At 36.5% G+C, this 17694-nt stretch overlaps 3 protein-coding genes and 1 pseudogene across 4 annotated transcripts; 3 read left to right on the top strand and 1 right to left on the bottom strand.

The window, feature by feature from the left end:
- Positions 1–80: 80 nt before the first annotated feature.
- On the bottom strand, positions 81–2152 carry LOC112082338 (annotated as a pseudogene).
- Positions 2153–3784: 1632 nt separating this feature from the next.
- On the top strand, positions 3785–5370 carry LOC18029521 (protein JINGUBANG). 2 transcript variants are annotated; one of them, XM_024149991.1, is made up of 2 exons: positions 3785–3866; positions 3930–5370. In XM_024149991.1, exons 1-2 carry the CDS (start codon positions 3785–3787, stop codon positions 5279–5281), a joined length of 1434 nt encoding a protein of 477 aa, XP_024005759.1. In that variant the 3' UTR covers positions 5282–5370. The 2 variants fall into 2 exon arrangements, with proteins under 2 accessions (XP_024005759.1, XP_006412234.1); XM_006412171.2 differs by having other exon boundaries at positions 3785–5370.
- A 2038-nt stretch (positions 5371–7408) lies between these two features.
- LOC18029520 (extra-large guanine nucleotide-binding protein 2) lies at positions 7409–10789 on the top strand. The gene is made up of 8 exons (XM_006412170.2): positions 7409–8440; positions 8528–8668; positions 8762–8866; positions 8961–9119; positions 9193–9349; positions 9428–9663; positions 9781–9944; positions 10036–10789. The coding sequence occupies exons 1-8, from the start codon at positions 7409–7411 to the stop codon at positions 10628–10630; spliced, it is 2589 nt and encodes an 862-aa protein (XP_006412233.1). The 3' UTR covers positions 10631–10789.
- Positions 10790–11333: 544 nt separating this feature from the next.
- Positions 11334–13895, top strand: LOC18029519 (B3 domain-containing protein At4g34400). The gene is made up of 7 exons (XM_024149992.1): positions 11334–11438; positions 12164–12518; positions 12623–12754; positions 12841–13017; positions 13107–13190; positions 13284–13375; positions 13472–13895. Exons 1-7 carry the CDS (start codon positions 11370–11372, stop codon positions 13727–13729), a joined length of 1167 nt encoding a protein of 388 aa, XP_024005760.1. The 5' UTR covers positions 11334–11369; the 3' UTR covers positions 13730–13895.
- The last annotated feature ends 3799 nt before the right edge of the window (positions 13896–17694 follow it).

The following is a 17694-nucleotide window of genomic DNA, read 5'->3' as shown; positions in this document are numbered from 1 at the left end:
CAAAAGAGGTCTAAAGGAAGTCTTTCAATAACTTAATAAGATAAAGTAAAGAAAAAAGAGAACAATTGTTTTCTCTTATGGAAATAACTGGTTCGTCATGTTATAAAACTCGCTCTTTCCAAGAGCTCACAACAAACTAAAATCATAGAGATGATCACGTAAAATCCCTCTTTACTCATACTAATAACGTTTTAAAGATTTATCTCGCGGATGATATGAACTTTAACTGCGTAAACCAAGCCTCGCTCGCGAAAGAGTTCACACAAGATGCCATCTTCTTTCTTCACTTGGTTCCTCTCGCAAATGTGCTGCCATCCTTTAATACACACACGTTTTGCATTCCACAGTGACACTTTCCCTCTTATTTTCTCCTCGTTGTGATTGTCCATGTATCAATGTAGTCTTGAAACTTCAAGGAATGGTCTCGAACTAGTTGTCCAGGAACTAACTGTATTTAAGGTACAAAAGCAAACAAAACGTACATTGAACAGCTCTTTAAAAGAAATATCGATAAAGAAACTTTATTGAAATTCTTATCAGCTCAAATTTCCTAAGTTTCAAGCTCGTCTCAAAACAGACATTCTTTGGATTGTCCAAATATGCCTCCGGCTTTTTGATCTTGGGCTTCACTGTGAAAATCCCAAAGGGAATACATTTCTATTAAGCATACACAAGTTTGTGATCTAGAGTTAAACGATGAAATTCAAATTAGGCATAACTCAAGTTACCTTTCCTCTCCGTTTTGGACATTCCTGGAGAACCTCAAGACACAAAAGCCATTTTAGATAAACATAAGCATCGTACAAATGATCAAAGTGGTGAAAGCTAATGTATTTCAATATAAGTATCACACAAATCACTGACCTAATTAAATGATAATGAAATTATGCAAAATGAGTTTACCGTTCGTCCTTGTCACCGAGTAAGAAGACCTGTTACTGGTTGACCCAACAGCTTTTGCTAAGCTGGACTTTGCTGTAAAATTTCAAGAGACAAAACAGGTCTATATCTAAACATAAAGATCACAGAAATAATCCTTTAAAGTGTTGAAAGCTGGTAATTGTGTTTTACCTTTCTTCCTCGACTTTTCCACAGTGACTGTGTCTTCGTTGTCGGGAGAATAAGTACTGTCACCGTTGTCGGAATCCTCTTCTCCGTCGCTGCTCAGAATAAGAACACTGTCTTCTTTGTCACCGTGTCGGGAGAAGAAGAACCATCACCACCGTTGTCACCGGTCGTCTTCTATTACTTGAGCAACGGCTCTTATCTCTTTACATGCTCACTTCCCATAGATGCTTGACCTCGAAAACGCGAGATCCGTCATAAACAAATGTCAAAAAGTCTCCCATCTTTAAGCTGGTTATCCTCAACGAATTTGGCCCAGCCTTCTCCAAAATACACCTCATCTCGTATCTTAATCATCGCAACGTTCCCAAAAGCAACCGCCGGTTCCTTGGAGAAGCGCTGTTTTGGGCAAACGACGTGGTAGCTTGTCGTAGTAGGACGCTGGGATCGCCTGCTCAATGCCAATAACACAAAGAGAGTGTCTTTAAGGTTAAGTCAGAGTCATCTAAGCCAGAGTCAGGTTGACCATTCCACACACAAGAAGAAAACTTGGTCTCGAAAAAGCGTACGGACAGTTTAAAAGAGTGGACTTTTCCGATGCGACCAAATTCAAAGCATACAAAACAAACTTCACTACCTAGGCGAACATAAACTAATCTGACATAATACAACCATAGATAAGGCTGATTTATACAAAAAGTTAGCATTTTACCACTCAGAACCTAAATGCAGATAAACCCATAGTGATAAATGCAAATCACAGGAGTTTCAGCATTGTTTCACCTCTCATTCACACCAGCAATGGAGATGTTACGCTAAGAGACTCTTTCCAGCAACAACAAAAAATGACAGAAGAAGAAAAATCGAGAAAGAATATCTTACCATGGAGTGTGAGCTGAAATGGGAGAGGAAAAGTTTGAAGAAACGAGGGAGGGAATCAGTGGTAGCCATTGAGAGTAGATCTTGGAACTGTGTCGGAGAAAGTGAGAGAAACTGGGGAATCAGAGAGAAGAGAAGACCTAAAATTGTAATCTGAGGGTTATGGTAGGAGATAGAGTAGCTTGAAGTTGAGTCAAAGCAACATTAAGACTCTCTGAAAAGAGAGTACAACTCTTTCTCTCATTGCTTTTTTTCATTTTCTGCGTGACGTGACATGACGTCTCAAAGGATTTTAACTTTTTACGATTTGGTCCCCCAAGTAATTTTCAGAAGAAACCCATAATTTGTAATAAATTACGGTCGAAGACAAGAGAAGTGTGGATAAAGTAGAAACTGGTTCGAACTTCATGATGAGTTTGTGTTCGCTCTTTAAAAGTAGAGAATCTTTGTGCTTTTTCTTATTGTATTAGAGTGGCCAAAGAAATAAATCATTCAGAAGTTGTTCATCGGGATAATAGAATCTCGGATCTTCTCCGGCTATCGCTTCCTCTCACGATACTCTCTATGTTCAATGCAAAAACTACACAGATCATGTCTACTGGGTCATTCATGGGCTTCACTTTGTGATTGAATTCGAGTTTTATTTTTAATTATGGGCGACGTAGCTAATTGGCCCTTAGGCTTTGTGAAAACTCTTTGATCTCATGCTTTTTATCGAAACAAAAGTTCGCAAACGACATTACAAACTTGTTTAATGCTACGATGCAACTTTGTAGCAAGAACAAAAGAGCGATTTGTCATGTAAAAAGCCAATTTAATGCAGATAAGCATATATAGATAACAATTAAGAGATAGTGGAAACATGCCTAAATTAATTTGCCTAATCGTGTCAAGTGGTGTATAGTCTTTTGGTATAAAAATATATGTGTGATTATATAATTCATTATTAATAAGATTTTATGGATATAGTAAGACTGTGGTCTTGCGGGACAAGGACAACAAATGCTTTGACAATATGGTACATTCGTTTAATAATCTTTAACAAAAAAAAAAGCATTTTAGGCAGTAAAGCTTTATGTGTGAAATGAGCTATGGAGTAGATTTAAATACCTTTCGGCTTGCGTACCTAATATTCCAATGTATCTAGAACCTCAGATGCATTACTCAAAGAATGTTCTTATATGTAAAACCCAATAACACAAAATTTTGATGGATTTAATTAATCATACCATAAAATATATTGTCAGAGTATGCTTCTATGCTATAGAACTATGTTTTAACATTAGCAAGAGAATAATATGAGGTATAATTTTTGACAAACGATTAGTGTTTACAAAATACAAGCAAAATAGTAAAGTAACTTCGATTCTCTCTTTTTCTCGAAGAGAAGATATATAATAGTTCATAAGCTTAGTATTTTAATATACTTTGGAAAAATCAAAGAAGCTTCCTCTAGTAACAACCACGTGGGAAGCACCCCACCACATATCACATGACCACCAATCTTTTGATATATTTCTTTGTGTATATATAAGTGTGCATTTATAAGATCAATTCTCGCAATCCATAAACAAATACCCAAGAGTCAGTTGACAAAACAAAAACAAAAATTCTCAAAAGTCAAAATATGCTCTAGACCCTCCAATTCCCCGTCAAAATCTCCATAAAAATCTCTGTCCCTCTTTGCCAACCAAAATCTACAAACTCACATTATCCCTCAACTTTCTTATTCATAGCTAAAAAAAAAAAAGTAAGGAGAGATTTTATCATTATTCTATAACCTTTTCTTCTTTGTTTACATCAAGCATTTGACTTTTGTAAAAAGGATTTTAAGAAAGAGATGAGGAACGAAACAGGTGGTACCATGGTCGTTGATCTCCAAACCGATCCATATAACAACAATCACAGTCGCCACAATCTCAGCCACGACCTTAGCGATAATGCTCGCAAACCAAGGCCTAAATTTGGTGATCTCTTGAAAGCAGACCACGACGGAATATTCCCTCCCGAAGAGCCAATCATTATCAACACCAACTTAACTCACCACCGGTTTAGCAGCGTCTCAGCCTCAACCATGAGCAGCGGTCCGACCAGCGGAGAAGGTTCTCCTTGCGTAATGTCTCCTTGGGCCCGCTTGTCTCCCCCTTGGGCCACTGATTCCAACGAAGACAACTCCCTCGAGACCAACGGTCTCATTGGTTCTATTGTACGCGAAGAAGGACATATATACTCGCTAGCCGCTTCTGGTGACCTTCTTTACACCGGCTCCGACTCCAAGAACATTAGGGTTTGGAAGAATTTGAAGGATCACGCCGGGTTTAAATCAAGTAGTGGGCTAATCAAGGCCATTGTGATATTCGGAGACCGGATCTTTACAGGCCATCAGGACGGGAAGATCCGGATTTGGAAGGTTTCAAAGAGAAAACCGGGAAAGCACAAACGGGTTGGAACATTGCCTACGTTTAAATCGATGGTCAAGAGCTCCGTAAACCCTAAGCATTTCATGGAGGTGCGCCGCAACAGAAACTCCGTGAAGACTAAGCATAACGACGCCGTATCGAGTCTTAGCCTGGACGTGGAGCTAGGGTTGTTGTACTCGAGTTCTTGGGACACGACGATCAAAGTGTGGAGAATCTCGGATTCAAAATGTTTGGAGTCGATACATGCGCACGATGACGCCATAAACTCGGTTATGTCCGGTTTCGATGACTTGGTGTTCACGGGATCTGCGGATGGCACGGTTAAAGTGTGGAAACGTGAGATGCAAGGCAAAGGAACAAAGCACATGTTGGTTCAAATTTTGCTCAAACAAGAAAACGCAGTCACGGCATTGGCCGTAAAATCAAAGTCTTCGATCGTATATTCCGGTTCATCGGACGGTCTAGTGAACTATTGGGAGCGTTCAAAGCGTATATTCGTCGGTGGAATACTCAAAGGGCACAAATCCGCCGTGCTATGTCTCGCTCTTGCGGGGAACTTGTTGTTGAGTGGTTCAGCCGACAAGAACATATGTGTCTGGAGGCGGGAACCGTCTGATGGGTCACATCAGTGTCTATCTGTTTTGACGGGCCACATGGGACCCGTCAAGTGTTTAGCCGTGGAGGAGGAGCGAGCTTGCCGTCGTAAGGGAGCAAAAGCCTCTTCTGTCGCCGAGGGAGACCGGAAGTGGATTATATACAGTGGAAGTTTGGACAAGTCGGTGAAAGTGTGGCGTGTGTCGGAGAAAATGGCCACGTGGAGAGAGATGGATGAGCCATCCGCGTCTTCTGGCCGGAAGAGCTTTTCTTCTCCGCACGAAGGGAGTGGCGCGTGGAGTTCACGCAATTTGGAAAAATAAAAAAATAAGAAGTGGATCAGAGTATAGTGTGATTATTTACGAAAATGTCTCGTCGTTGATCAGTCACGACGACCGTCTTCACGCCGGGGAAAGAGTCGAATGATTGTTTTCAATTTTATGACTAAGTCAGCGAACAGGATTTCGCCACGTCAGCTGGTGATGGAGTCAACGTGTGGGGTTGATGGTTTTCACGTAATGAGTTTTGCTTCTTCTTTTTTTTTTTTCCTAACAGGAAAATTGTTTAAAAAACGAAATTGTATCATTATTCCCCTAAATTTGTAAAATAAACAAGAACAAAGACTGAATCAAACATGTTTGTTTTCGTTGTGTTCTATGTCGTGTTTGCAACTTCATAATTTGGAATTTGATGAGTCGTTTTTCTCTTTGTTAGAATTGGTCTTCTAACTTATATTTAGGATCAATATCTTCGATAAGACGATAACTTTTTTTCTTTCTAGCCAATTAGATCTTGCTAACATGTTGTAAGAGGTTTGATGAACTTCTTATCTTAGTTCATTGTAGTTATCTTATTTCATATTATTTTTTTTCTTGAGCTTCTTTTCATGTAGAGAGCAAAATATATAATGTCACGAAGTAATTACTTTTCGAAGTAACCTAAGGATATATGTGTAGCGATGTGTGTTTCGTGACGATTGAACCAGTAGGTCTACTTTTCATAATTGCAATTCTAATCAGTTTGAATGTGTTTGAATTTGCTATATAGTATAGGATTTAAAGATCTTAGACATTATTCTGTTCAAGATTTTAGTTTTTTTTTGTTATGAAGAACAAATATCTCGTCGTGCAAAGTTTTGTATGTGAGGTGAGTGGTATTGACGATTAATGTCTAATTTTCAGTTATTTAATATTGTAGAAGACTGGTTTTCAAGGTCTAGCCAACAAGTTAAAGTTTTTTCCAATTAGAAACAAACACAAGTTTTTAACCGTCAAATGTTTCTTCAATAATTCTCTTAACCAATCTGCATACTTTAAAGTAACAATCAAGCACCACCAAATGTCCACCAAAGTTGTTAGAAATTATTATTCTTTGTGAATATGAAGTTACTATTTAGAGATTTGGACAATCTATATATGAGAAAGACAAAAAAACTCTTTAATAAAAATGTGAACTCCTGTCAGAAATTCCATATTCGAAAATTTCAAATATTAAATGCTAAAATTACTATTTTTGTAATCAATCACTAAAACCGAAAATATTTCCACAGCCGAATTATCATATGATTATACTTCCTCCGTTTCACAAAGAGTGTCGTTTTAAGGTTTTATTTTTGTTTCAGAAAGAGTATCGTTTTATATTTTCAATGCAAAATTTTAAACAATATTTCAGTTTTAACTCTATTAATTTAATGTATTTACTAGATAAAAACAAATCATTTAATGTATTAATAAGGGACAAAATTATACTTTTAATAATTTTTTTAATATATGTAAAAAAAAATGACACTTTGTGAAACGGAGGAAATAACAAATTAAAAGGTTTTAAAACAGAAATAATACCTCCGGTTTCCTATTAACCGCGTAATTCCGGGTACTGAATGAATGCGGTTTTACGAAATTGCCCTCTCTTTGACCCTCTCAACGCCTTTCCAAACGCATCGTTTTTAACCCCAAACCCGCGTTGACGGAACGAATTTTCCCGGAAAATAAGTCCAAATTTCCTTTTGGTTCAGAGAAAAGAAAAACAAAGAGAAAGTCTTCCCTTTTTGTCTAGTCTTCGTCTTTTACTAGTGAGAGAGAAGACGATCCAACCATCTTTCTTTCTTCTTTATGTTCACTTGTTCAATTCCCCTCCCCGGAAATTTTATTCCTTCCTTTTCTTTCTCCCGTTGCCACTTTTCCCGGAAAATCTATTCCTCTTTGTTTTCCTTTCCTTAAGCTAAAGGAGCTTTCTGTGATCAATCATATATATTTCTTCTTTTTATTCACGCGGTTTGCGATTCATTGGTTGATTATTTAAGCCATTAATGGCTTAGGGTGTTCTATCTTATTCTCTTAGGCACTATTCATGATTTATTGCCGGGATAGATAGTTTCTGATTTAGGGAATTATAGGAATTAGGGGTTTTTGTGTGTGTATGTGTGTCTTTGTGCTGAATTTGGTAAGAAGATGGCTGCAGTTTTCAAAAAGTTATTACCTTTAGCATCACCGATTCATAAAAGGGATAATCGCGATAGTGACGATGGTGATGAAAATAGCAATAGTTTTCAAATTGATTACTCATTCGCAAGTGAGTATAAAGGCCCTTTTATCGCTAACGTGCCACGAGCTAATCCCGTCGAAGTTGATCAGATTCCTACAGCTCTTCCCATTTCGTTTTCATCATTGCCTGGTGATATCTCTTACCCGGTGGTCCAACCTCTCGCTAGGACTAATAGGGTCACCGAGAAACCACCTGAATCCGCAGCTACTTCAAGCGTTGTTTTGAAAGGACATCATGTGGTTTCTGGCTCATCATCATCGTCTTCATCATCGTCGAAGAGGTTGGATGTAGCAGAAGAAGCGGTTGATTTACCGTTATCATCATCACCATCATCTGCAGAAGTAAGAGAGGATACAGAAGATGATTTAAGAGCTTCGGATTGTTCCAATGGAGTGGAGGCGGATGGCGAAACTGTAAATCGTGTGAAGTTCGTTGTACCAAGTGAGGGTAGTGAATGTGATGAAAGCTCTTACATTTCTGACGGGGAGAGTATAGCTGCAACGCCTAGAGCTGAGAGGAAAGGTAAAAGAGGGTCTTGCTACAGATGTTTGATGGGAAACCGGTTCACTGAGAAGGAAGTCTGCATTGTCTGCGATGCCAAATATTGTTTCAACTGTGTGCGAAGAGCCATGGGTGCGATGCCTGAAGGAAGAAAGTGTCAGAGTTGCATTGGTATCAGAATCGATGAGTCCAAGAGAGGGAGTCTCGGAAAATGTTCAAGAATGCTGAAGCGTCTTCTCACGGATTCAGAGCTTCAACAAGTCATGAGTGCTGAGATCTCCTGCAAGGCGAACCAATTGCCTTCACGGCTTATCGCTGTCAATGACAAGCCTTTAGATGAAGAAGAGCTTTACATGTTGCAGACTTGTCCAAATCCACCCAAAAAGCTTAAACCCGGTGACTATTGGTATGATAAGGTTGCTGGCTACTGGGGAAAGGTAGGATTTTTTGCCTATATTTTTCTCTGTGTATTTATTCTCGGGTTTATGCTCAGCTTAATCAGAGTTTCTATGTGTTTATTACAGGTAGGAGAGAAACCTTGCCAGATTATAAGTCCTCACATGAACATAGGAGGGAGTAACATCAAGAAGAACGCAAGCAATGGTGACACTGAGATTTTCATTAATAACCGGGAAATAACCAAGGCAGAGCTCATGATGCTCAAGGTTCTTTGGCTGGACGACCTTAAGCATTAGTGTTGTTTGTTCTCCTCTAATTTTATCATGTGAAACTGAATGCCTCCCTTTGCTTTGATGTAGGTGGCTGGGGTGCAATGTGAAGGAAAGCCTCATTTTTGGGTCGATGCAGATGGAACTTACCAGGAAGAAGGCCAGAAACGTTTCATCGGGAACATTTGGAATAAGGTATGGTTTCTCGGGCACAAGGTTTTCTTGTTATCAACGTACAGTATATTGAATATAAACCGTATACAATTATGGATGCTATTTTGTTTTTCAGAAAAGAGCTAGGCTTGCTTGTGCTGTATTCTCTCTTCCAATGCCTCCGACTTCATCTGCGGTAGAACCAAATGATGAGCCCATTTATACGCAGAAAATGCTTAACAAGCTTCTTCTGATTGGTAACGAGAAATGTGGCGCCACTACGATTTACAAACAAGTGAGCTTATATTCATCTTAATGCCACCCACTCGATCTAGTAGACGATCTGGTATTGACTGCTTTTGTTTCAGGCAAGGTCTCTCTATGGAGTCTCATTTTCTGAAGACGAACGTGAAAGAATCAAATTCATAATCCAAACAAATCTCTATGCTTATCTGGCGATGGTTCTTGAGGCACACGAAAGATTTGAAGTAGAGATGAACAATAACCAGTCCTCGGAACAAACAGGTAAAAAATTGTAGACCGAACAAACATCAGTTAACGATTTGATTATTGTGAGACACTGATCGATTTCTTGTGATTTAGGCGATACGGGAGATGAGACCAGTGCTAAAACAGCTAGCTCAATTAACCCGAGGCTAAAACATTTTTCAGATTGGCTTCTGAAAGAAAAGGAAGAAGGAAACCTGAAGATATTTCCAGCATCAAGCCGCGAAAATGCACAAACCATTGCAGATCTCTGGAGAGTACCAGCCATTCATGCCACCTACAAAAGACTTCGCGAAACACTTCCCAGAAACGCCGTCTATTTTCTTGAACGAGTAAGTTTTTAAATCAAATGGTTTCTTGTCTTTAAACGTTTTTTTTTTTCCGAGGTTCCTTAGCACTTTTGTTAAAGGGGACAAAAAGAAGACTGAACTAAATTTGTTTCTAATCAGATTCTTGAGATCTCAAGATCAGAATACGAACCTTCTGATATGGACATATTGCAAGCGGAAGGACTCTCATCTATGGAAGGACTTTCTTGTGTGGACTTCTCATTCCCCTCAACAACTCAAGAAGACTCTCTTGAGAGCGATTATCAGCACGATCCAAACATGAAGTTAGTTCCTATTACTTTTCCTTGTTGCATTCAAGACTATTTGAAGAAAAAAGGCGTTGAACTTAATCTCTTTCTCTCTGTTTCTTTCTAGGTACCAACTCATCCGGTTAAATCCAAGAAGCCTTGGAGACAACTGGAAATGGCTGGAAATGTTTGAAGATGCTGACTTGGTGATATTCTGCGTCTCACTAACTGATTATGGAGAATACATTGAAGACGGTGACGGGATTCGTGTGAACAAGATGATTGCAAACAAACAGCTTTTTGAGAGCATGGTGAATCACCCGAGCCTAGCTAACAAAAGGTTCCTTTTGGTTCTAACCAAATTCGATCTTCTAGAAGAAAAAATCGAGCAGGTACCTCTAAGAACCTGTGAGTGGTTTGAAGACTTCAACCCGTTGATCAGCCAGAACCATACGAGCAGACACAACCCTCCGATGGCTCAGCGTGCTTTTCATTACATCGGGTTCCAATTCAAGAGACTGTATGACTCACTCGTGGGACCCTTTTCGATGCGTGGAAGGAGCTTTAGGCCGAAGCTGTTTGTTTCTCAAGTGAGCTTGGAGAGTGATGCTGTGGACAATGCACTGAGGTATGCGAGAGAGATTCTCAAGTGGCATGTTGAAGAAACTTCCATGTTCCAAGAGATGTCCACTACCAGCATCGAGGCCAGCTTGTCCTCTTAGGTTCTTCCAAAATTGGAAATTCATTTTTTTTGTATGTAATATATTTGTATGATATGTGTGTGTATAAATACAAGTTCATCTTCAAGGGTAGGATTAGCAACATACGTGTGAGAAAAAAATAAAAATAAATAAAAGTGATTACAGATTTACAGTTGGAGATGACCCATGTGGCCGATATGAAAGGATACAGTAAACATATATATTAATTGTTCTGAAATGAAAAACAAAATTCAAAGTGTTATTTTGATGAAATGATTTGGAAAAAAAAACCGTAGAAAGAGATGAAGTGGTGTTTTGATGGGTTCTGACGTTCTGTACGAACTAAAACAAATTCAAAATGTTTCTTTTGGCCAATTCAAGACAAGACCTAATACTTTAAAAAAAAAAAAAAAAAATTGTTCAAACCGGCTTGGTCGTATGTATTGTACATGTGAGTGATGTGACTCATTCATAAATGGAGAGACAGAGAAGGAGAAAAAAAAGAAAGAGTGCGGGAAATGGAGAGAGGGAAAAAAAGAGGGCTATATTGAAAGACAAAAAAAAAATAAGTAATATAGTTTACCTTTTCATCCTTCAAATCTCAAAACGTTTTACTTTTGCCCCAATTATGTTTACGAAATAGGAATTGTTCTCCTACTATATCATTGGTCACCTTCTCTCTAGCTGTTCCCATTTTCCTTTCAACTTCATACGTGAAGAATCTGTCGTCTCTCTCACAAAGTTTCAAAATCCTCTCGCAATGGCTGACACTGATACTCCTCCGCGTTTCTTTAAGGTTTTCATCTCCCATTTCAGCTCCAATTCCATGGTAACATGAATTCTCTCTCTTTGCCTTAGTAATGTCTTGGTCTCTTTGACCACTCTTAAACTGCAACTACTATCATTTGGGTTTGTTTCTTCGGCTTCATCTTCGTTGAAAGATTCTGTGTAGATAATTATTTTCTGTTTCTTTTGCCTTCCTAGTGTTTTCCTCTGTTTCTTCCCTTTTGCATTCTTCTGTTTTGAGTGATGAAGTTGTCGCATTTTTTAGTTTTGTTAAGTAAAGATGTTATTTTTTTACATATGAATCAGTTTCATTTATGGACTTTGGCACTAGACAGATGCTTGAAACTCAGATCTGTTCCTTGATTAGTTTTTCCTGTCCATAGATAGATACAAATGTCTTGCGTTTGTTTTGACTTACTTTTGAATGGATATCTTTTGTTTTTGTTTGTTTGTTTGTGGGTTTGCTCCTTTTCATCCTTTTGCTTTCCTCTGAGTGGTAAACTTGAGAAAGATGTTATTTTTCATTTATGGACGTTTGCACTAGAGATGTTTGAACATGATTGTTTTACTCAGATTTTTCTCCTTGATTAGTGTATCTACTCATAAATAGATGCAAATGTTTTGACTGGTAAATCTTCTAATGTAAAAACCACACCTTCTGTGTGTGAATAAGCCTCTGTTATAGAGAGAGGTTTCCTTCTAAATTGGATTTCGAAGTCTCATACTGTACTTTGTGTCTTTGCTTACCTCTTCTTATGTGTTGAGTAGCTGATCCCCATTTCCTACTATGATGAACTTCCACCTCGTTTGCCCAAAACGGCGATTCTCCGAGGAACTGGTGGTTGCTCATGGAACGTGGCGATGAAGAGGAAGCAAGATGAGGTGTATTTTGAACAAGGATGGGTCAAATTCGTTAAGGACAATTCTCTCAGCGACGGAGACTTTCTGACCTTCGTCTATAATGGAGACCGCATTTTCGAGGTCAGCATCTATGGCCCTGATGGATGTAAAGAGGTTAGAGCAGTCACTGAAGCTGACGACGACGAGGAAGATAGCAGCAACGACACAGATGCTATTTCTGAATCCGAGGTGGCCAATACAATCCCGAGAACCAAGAACAAAGGTTTACCACACATTGTTGGGTTTATTTTCATCCCTTAGACCATTGTATGTATTTTTGCTTAATATACACGCTAGTTGTTTTTTTTACTCTTGTGATTTTTCCAGGAAAGTCGAAAGTTGAAGTTGTGGAGGAGGAGTCTGATGACGACGAAGAAGACAGTATTTATGCAGACACGGAAACAGAAACTGGTTCTAAATTCAAGATGGCCAAAACAATCCCGAGAAGCATCAACAAAGGTTTTAACGCATTGTTAGCTCTTTTTCATCATTATTTGGGGTCTTTCTGACAGATCAACCTGTTTTGTTTGTTGAGTTTTTGCCAGGAAAGATGAAAGAGGAAGTTGTGGAGGGTGCTGATGAAGACAGCGACAGTGATTATAATGAAGCTTTTGGTGGCTTGGATTTTGAAGAGAATTTCAACAGTGACAGTTCTTATGCTCCGGATAGCGAAGACACAGCCACTTACGTCGAACCAAAGGTGAAAAATCTGAAAAAGAAAGGTAAATTAAATTTAGCTTTCTCTACTTTGATCATTTGTGGGATGCTTATCTTTATGTGAGATAAATGTAAGATTATCTTGTGTCTTGAGGTTTTCCAGGAAAGTCTAAATTAACAGAAGATGTGGATGTAACATCTGATTCTGTGAAACCGCCAAAAAAGAGGAGGGAGAGAGGTAATTCTAGAGTTAAGCTTAATTTCATCACTTACTTAACCCTAGCTCATTTAATTTGTATTTAGCTAACATCCGACTTTTGGACTTTTACAGTAAAGCCGAAGATCAAAAATCCAGAGGCATATTTGGATAATCCAAGGAATGTATATTTTGAGACAGGCGTGAAGAAGAGGAGATTCGAGTTGGTAAGATTTGCGATAGATTTTCTTCATATATATTGTCTTTAACTTGAAGTTGTTTAATTAATGTATTTGGTTTCTTTTTTTGTACCTTCAATTCAGTTGGTCCATGCACAACTCGTGAAAGACTATTCCTTAAAGTTTGAAAAAAACATTTATTTCATCGACAATCACAATGCGGGGAAGCTACTAGCGGAAACAGCAGTGTGGAATGATGAACGTGTGTGTATTAAAGGATGGCAGCACATTTGCGAGAGGAACCAAGTGAAGAAAGAAGATGGCATCTTGTGTGAACTCTTTCGCAAGCGAGAATTGGTTTACGCAATTAAAGTTCATATCATCAAGGCAAAAGATCTGTGAGCATTATTGGTAATAGGTGAGGACCTGATGGTTTAGACTTTGTAGTGCAGTTAAATTTTCCGTAAACGTTTGTGTATATTTAGAATATGTCCATTTTCTAGTAGCGAATGTGAACTAATTATAGACTCTGTTTTCCATTATATTGGATGTTGTTCTAATTAGTAAAGAGGCCGTAAGAAGCATCTATGAAAATTTCTATTTTCTAAAAGCTTTGGTGTTCTTATCTCTTAGGGAATGTCTATAAACTTTTTCTCTTTGGATGTAAAATACATCTAGTTATAAAATTGAATAGAGGATGTAAAATATCATTCTATTGTATGTGTTTCGGTTTCAATAGTAGGAACTCAAATGCATAAACCATATAATAATTACTGGTCTGTATGTTAAAATTCGGCCAAGTAAGTGAGATTCTTAGCAGAATTCTTAATGTATCACGTATGACCTGCTTTAAGAATGCTTACATTTTGTCTTCTTGAAAAATGCGCCTCCAACGTTTTTGCTTTGGAGTTTGATCATGAACTGCAAAAGCTATATGATAAGCAGTGGCTGTGACATATTCTATTTCAAACCTCTGTTATGTGAGACTAATGTAGTTTGCATGACCTCTCTGCAAGCTAAAACACTTGAAATAACTGTTGAGCAATGTTATCTCATCTCAATGATACAATTGATGGATCAAAGTCTCGCCATAAGAGAATTACTATTTCTGCAAGCTTGGTTCCAGCTCCAATTCTAAAACTGAAAGCTTTTAAAGAAAAATTTTAAAAGCACAATTGGAAAATCAGAGGCAACACAGGATGCCTAATCTGTTACGCTCTTGCTGCTTTGGGTTTGATAAGTCAACAGTCTCTATATTCTTTCTTTGGAAAATAATTATCCTTCCAGCCTGAATTAAATCTCGTTGAACACTCTCTCGTCATAACGAAATTAATCACACAAAGCCAATGTCAGCTGGTTGAGTGATAAGATTTTAAGAAATTTAAATATGGAGAAGATGAGAGGTTCCAAGTGTAACCATACTCGGTGAAAGGAAGAGGAATTTAATAACTTGTAATCAATTGACATCATTCTCTGCTTTTTTTAAGTGTCACTTTTTTTTTTCTTAGGAAAATAGTGTAATTTTGAATTGAAAATTCTAATCCTTGAGCTATATAGTGTAATTTACATATTCTGATTTCTCATTTTTCGTTGATAAACTTTTTTTTATCTTCAAACTCCTTGTTTTTGTGGGTTTTCTATTTGTTATAAAAGAAAAAAAAATCATATCCAATTTTCTCTCCATGTATTTGATAAAATTCTCAGATGTTAAGATATTTGTTATATTCAATTTTTTATTTTTTTTATCGACTATTAAATTCTCATTGTACATGTATGTCCGTATCCGAGTTGTCCTCTTACAAAACGATTTAGGTTGGTGATTTTGATTACCCCAGTTACATGTACAGGAATAAGTAACAGGATCCACATATAGTATTATTGGTTTCCTTTATCTGAATTGGACGGTTCTAACTGCTGAGATATTTATATAATGAATAAACTAGAGCTGATGAATTATTTGAAAAGCAATGAAAAAGAAACTTAAAAAAAAGATTAAAAGGATGAAGAGTTGGTAATCGTTATCAATTAAATATCGAGGTAAATTGCTGATTAGTACTAATCCATAGAATCTCTAACTGGTTAGTGGAAGGAAAAAAACAAATTAAGAGAAGATAAAGTGAAAAAGTAACGAGGCAGCGAGATAATGAAGTAAAACGTTGGTCAGCGCAATAAACGTGTTCTAAATCATTTTTGCACGTGCTCAACGTGCCTCTGCCTGTGGTGGCTATTTGGAAATGCTTTTACTTATCGTTCCTATTTTGTTTACAGATGATAGATTCAATTTGGTGATGACCCAAAAAAGTTAAATAAAGATGAATGTAATAACTAGCCTGTCGTATTTACTCACACACTCGCATTTACAAAAAAGTTTTATACACTGTAAAAATATATTCATATTCCCAAATTTTTGAATAATTTGTAGATATAATTGCTAATGTTTATACTTCTTTTGATTCACAAAAATGACATTTTAAGAGTTTAATTTCGTTTCTTATTTTTGAATTTAAGCATAAAATCCTGTTTTAAAATTATTATTTTATTTTATTAATCAGAAAGGAAAAAGTTATTTATTTTAGTAATAAAAAGAAAAGTAAAATTTTTAATAACTTTTAATCTGTGTAAAAATTAAATAAAATTGCACTAGTATTTGTTAATAGAGGAAGTATCAGCTCGCCTCAGACCCCTTAAAAAATTAAAAAAAAAATTATTCTTCGATTTTTTTTTGTAACATTATTACTTTTTAGTACAAATATTTTAAATATTGATTAGTTTGTAGGATACAAATTAAGATTATTTTCTTCATTTTTTCCTTATATCCCTAAATGTTTTGGAACGAATACTATATCAAGAAAGGTCAACATGCTAGTATTGTATGTTTTGGAGTATTTTCCAATACATATTCAGCAAAACAAAAAAGTTATGTCTCCATAAATACATATCATAAATAACTAAAACTGGTTATGCCTCCATAAATTGTACATATCATAGATATATAAAAGTATATCAATAAATAGACTAAATTATCTCCATAATCCTTTTGAAAAATGTACTATGTTTCCCCAGTACAGTCAATTAATAATAATCAAAGGTCAGCGTGAAGAGAGTAGTCAAGAGACTCTAGAAAGCAAAGACGTGGTGGGTCAGCGTCGAGAAACAGTCAACACAATCAAATGATAGAGTGACGTGAGGGCTTAGTGATATCCACATGCCAGCTCAGCGTCATGACATACACTTCAACAAGTTCTATAAATCATTGAAATATTGACCTGAAAATAAAAAGAATAAAAAGTCATTGAAATATCTGAGATCAGTGAGAAACATCAAACCTTCGCTTTTTTCATTCATAAGTACCTTTGACAAATTAACTCACTTAACTTTCTCCTCTCTTTTTTTTTTTATGTGTCGTAACTCATTTTCTCCTTCCTTCGTTTATTTTCATCTTCCTTTTATTTTTATTATTAGAAGAAAAAAAATATCCAACGAGGCAACGAAGTCATTTTGTCTCATATTAGTTGAATTTCTCTTTTTACAAGTTCGATTTAATGTATATATTCTAATGGATTCTTTCTTCTTACTATTCATTGTTCTTTCACTGAATAAAAGTATGCTAATTAGTAAGTCGACCTGTAAACTTACTAACATACCTGTGTTCGCAATCATATTTTCTATGTATTAAAAAAAAAACTTTTGAAAATTCGTATGTAAAGCTGACTAGTGACCATAGTCAATTGAATTGAAGTTTTTTTGCTAAAGACTATGCTTTGAAGTAAGAGACAGTGGATGCATTTGCCAAAGGGTGGTGATAAGGTGTAGAACTTAAAGACAATTCAAAGTTTTGATGTATATGTCAACAATCATAATGTTAAGTTTTATGATATTACAACTCAAAATCAATTTACAATAAATAGTTGATTATGTTTCACTTTCAATATGTGATCACGTACGATCTGTAATCGAATCGAGTCCTAGTCTAAAATAATCAATCTACCAAATTTAAGCAATACATGATTATTAAAAGATATTTTAAGTTTGATGAACTTCTATTCAAAATTAATTGATAATTAGTTTATTGGCTTTTATCCTTATTAGTAATTTAGATTTCATCTCATTTTCAATGTAAAATTTTTAATTAGCCATATTTGAAATTTATGAATAATTAGATTGAAACATAAAGTTTTAGAAAATCAGATTGATTATCAAATGTAGTCCATTACAAAGAGATTTTTTTTAATAGCACTGCGATGTGCTAATAAAATGAATATGTTTGTTTTTAAAAAAATAAATATCCAGAGCGTCAAATATACCATTGTTTGTGTGAATCACAATGTTATTGTAATGTTACACATGTCTATGTGCATAAGTTTCGA

The sequence above is a fragment of the Eutrema salsugineum genome, unplaced genomic scaffold (genome assembly GCF_000478725.1).
Source record: "Eutrema salsugineum unplaced genomic scaffold, Eutsalg1_0 scaffold_1, whole genome shotgun sequence".
Lineage (NCBI taxonomy): Eukaryota > Viridiplantae > Streptophyta > Magnoliopsida > Brassicales > Brassicaceae > Eutrema > Eutrema salsugineum.
The sequence above is the reverse complement of the archived record's forward strand: the minus strand, read 5'-3'. Positions and strand labels throughout refer to the sequence as shown.

Excerpts from the sequence above, each read along its gene's own strand:
- LOC18029521 (XM_006412171.2), top strand. The coding sequence starts at position 3,785 with ATGAGGAACGAAACAGGTGGTACCATGGTCGTTGATCTCCAAACCGAT.
- LOC18029520 (XM_006412170.2), top strand. The coding sequence starts at position 7,409 with ATGGCTGCAGTTTTCAAAAAGTTATTACCTTTAGCATCACCGATTCAT. Across the intron at positions 8,441-8,527 it reads TTGCTGGCTACTGGGGAAAG|GTAGGAGAGAAACCTTGCCA; the intron begins GTAGGATTTTTT and ends TGTTTATTACAG. Across the intron at positions 9,350-9,427 it reads CCAGTCCTCGGAACAAACAG|GCGATACGGGAGATGAGACC; the intron begins GTAAAAAATTGT and ends CTTGTGATTTAG.
- LOC18029519 (XM_024149992.1), top strand. The coding sequence starts at position 11,370 with ATGGCTGACACTGATACTCCTCCGCGTTTCTTTAAGGTTTTCATCTCC. Across the intron at positions 13,018-13,106 it reads GAAAAATCTGAAAAAGAAAG|GTTTTCCAGGAAAGTCTAAA; the intron begins GTAAATTAAATT and ends TTGTGTCTTGAG. Across the intron at positions 13,376-13,471 it reads AGAAGAGGAGATTCGAGTTG|TTGGTCCATGCACAACTCGT; the intron begins GTAAGATTTGCG and ends CCTTCAATTCAG.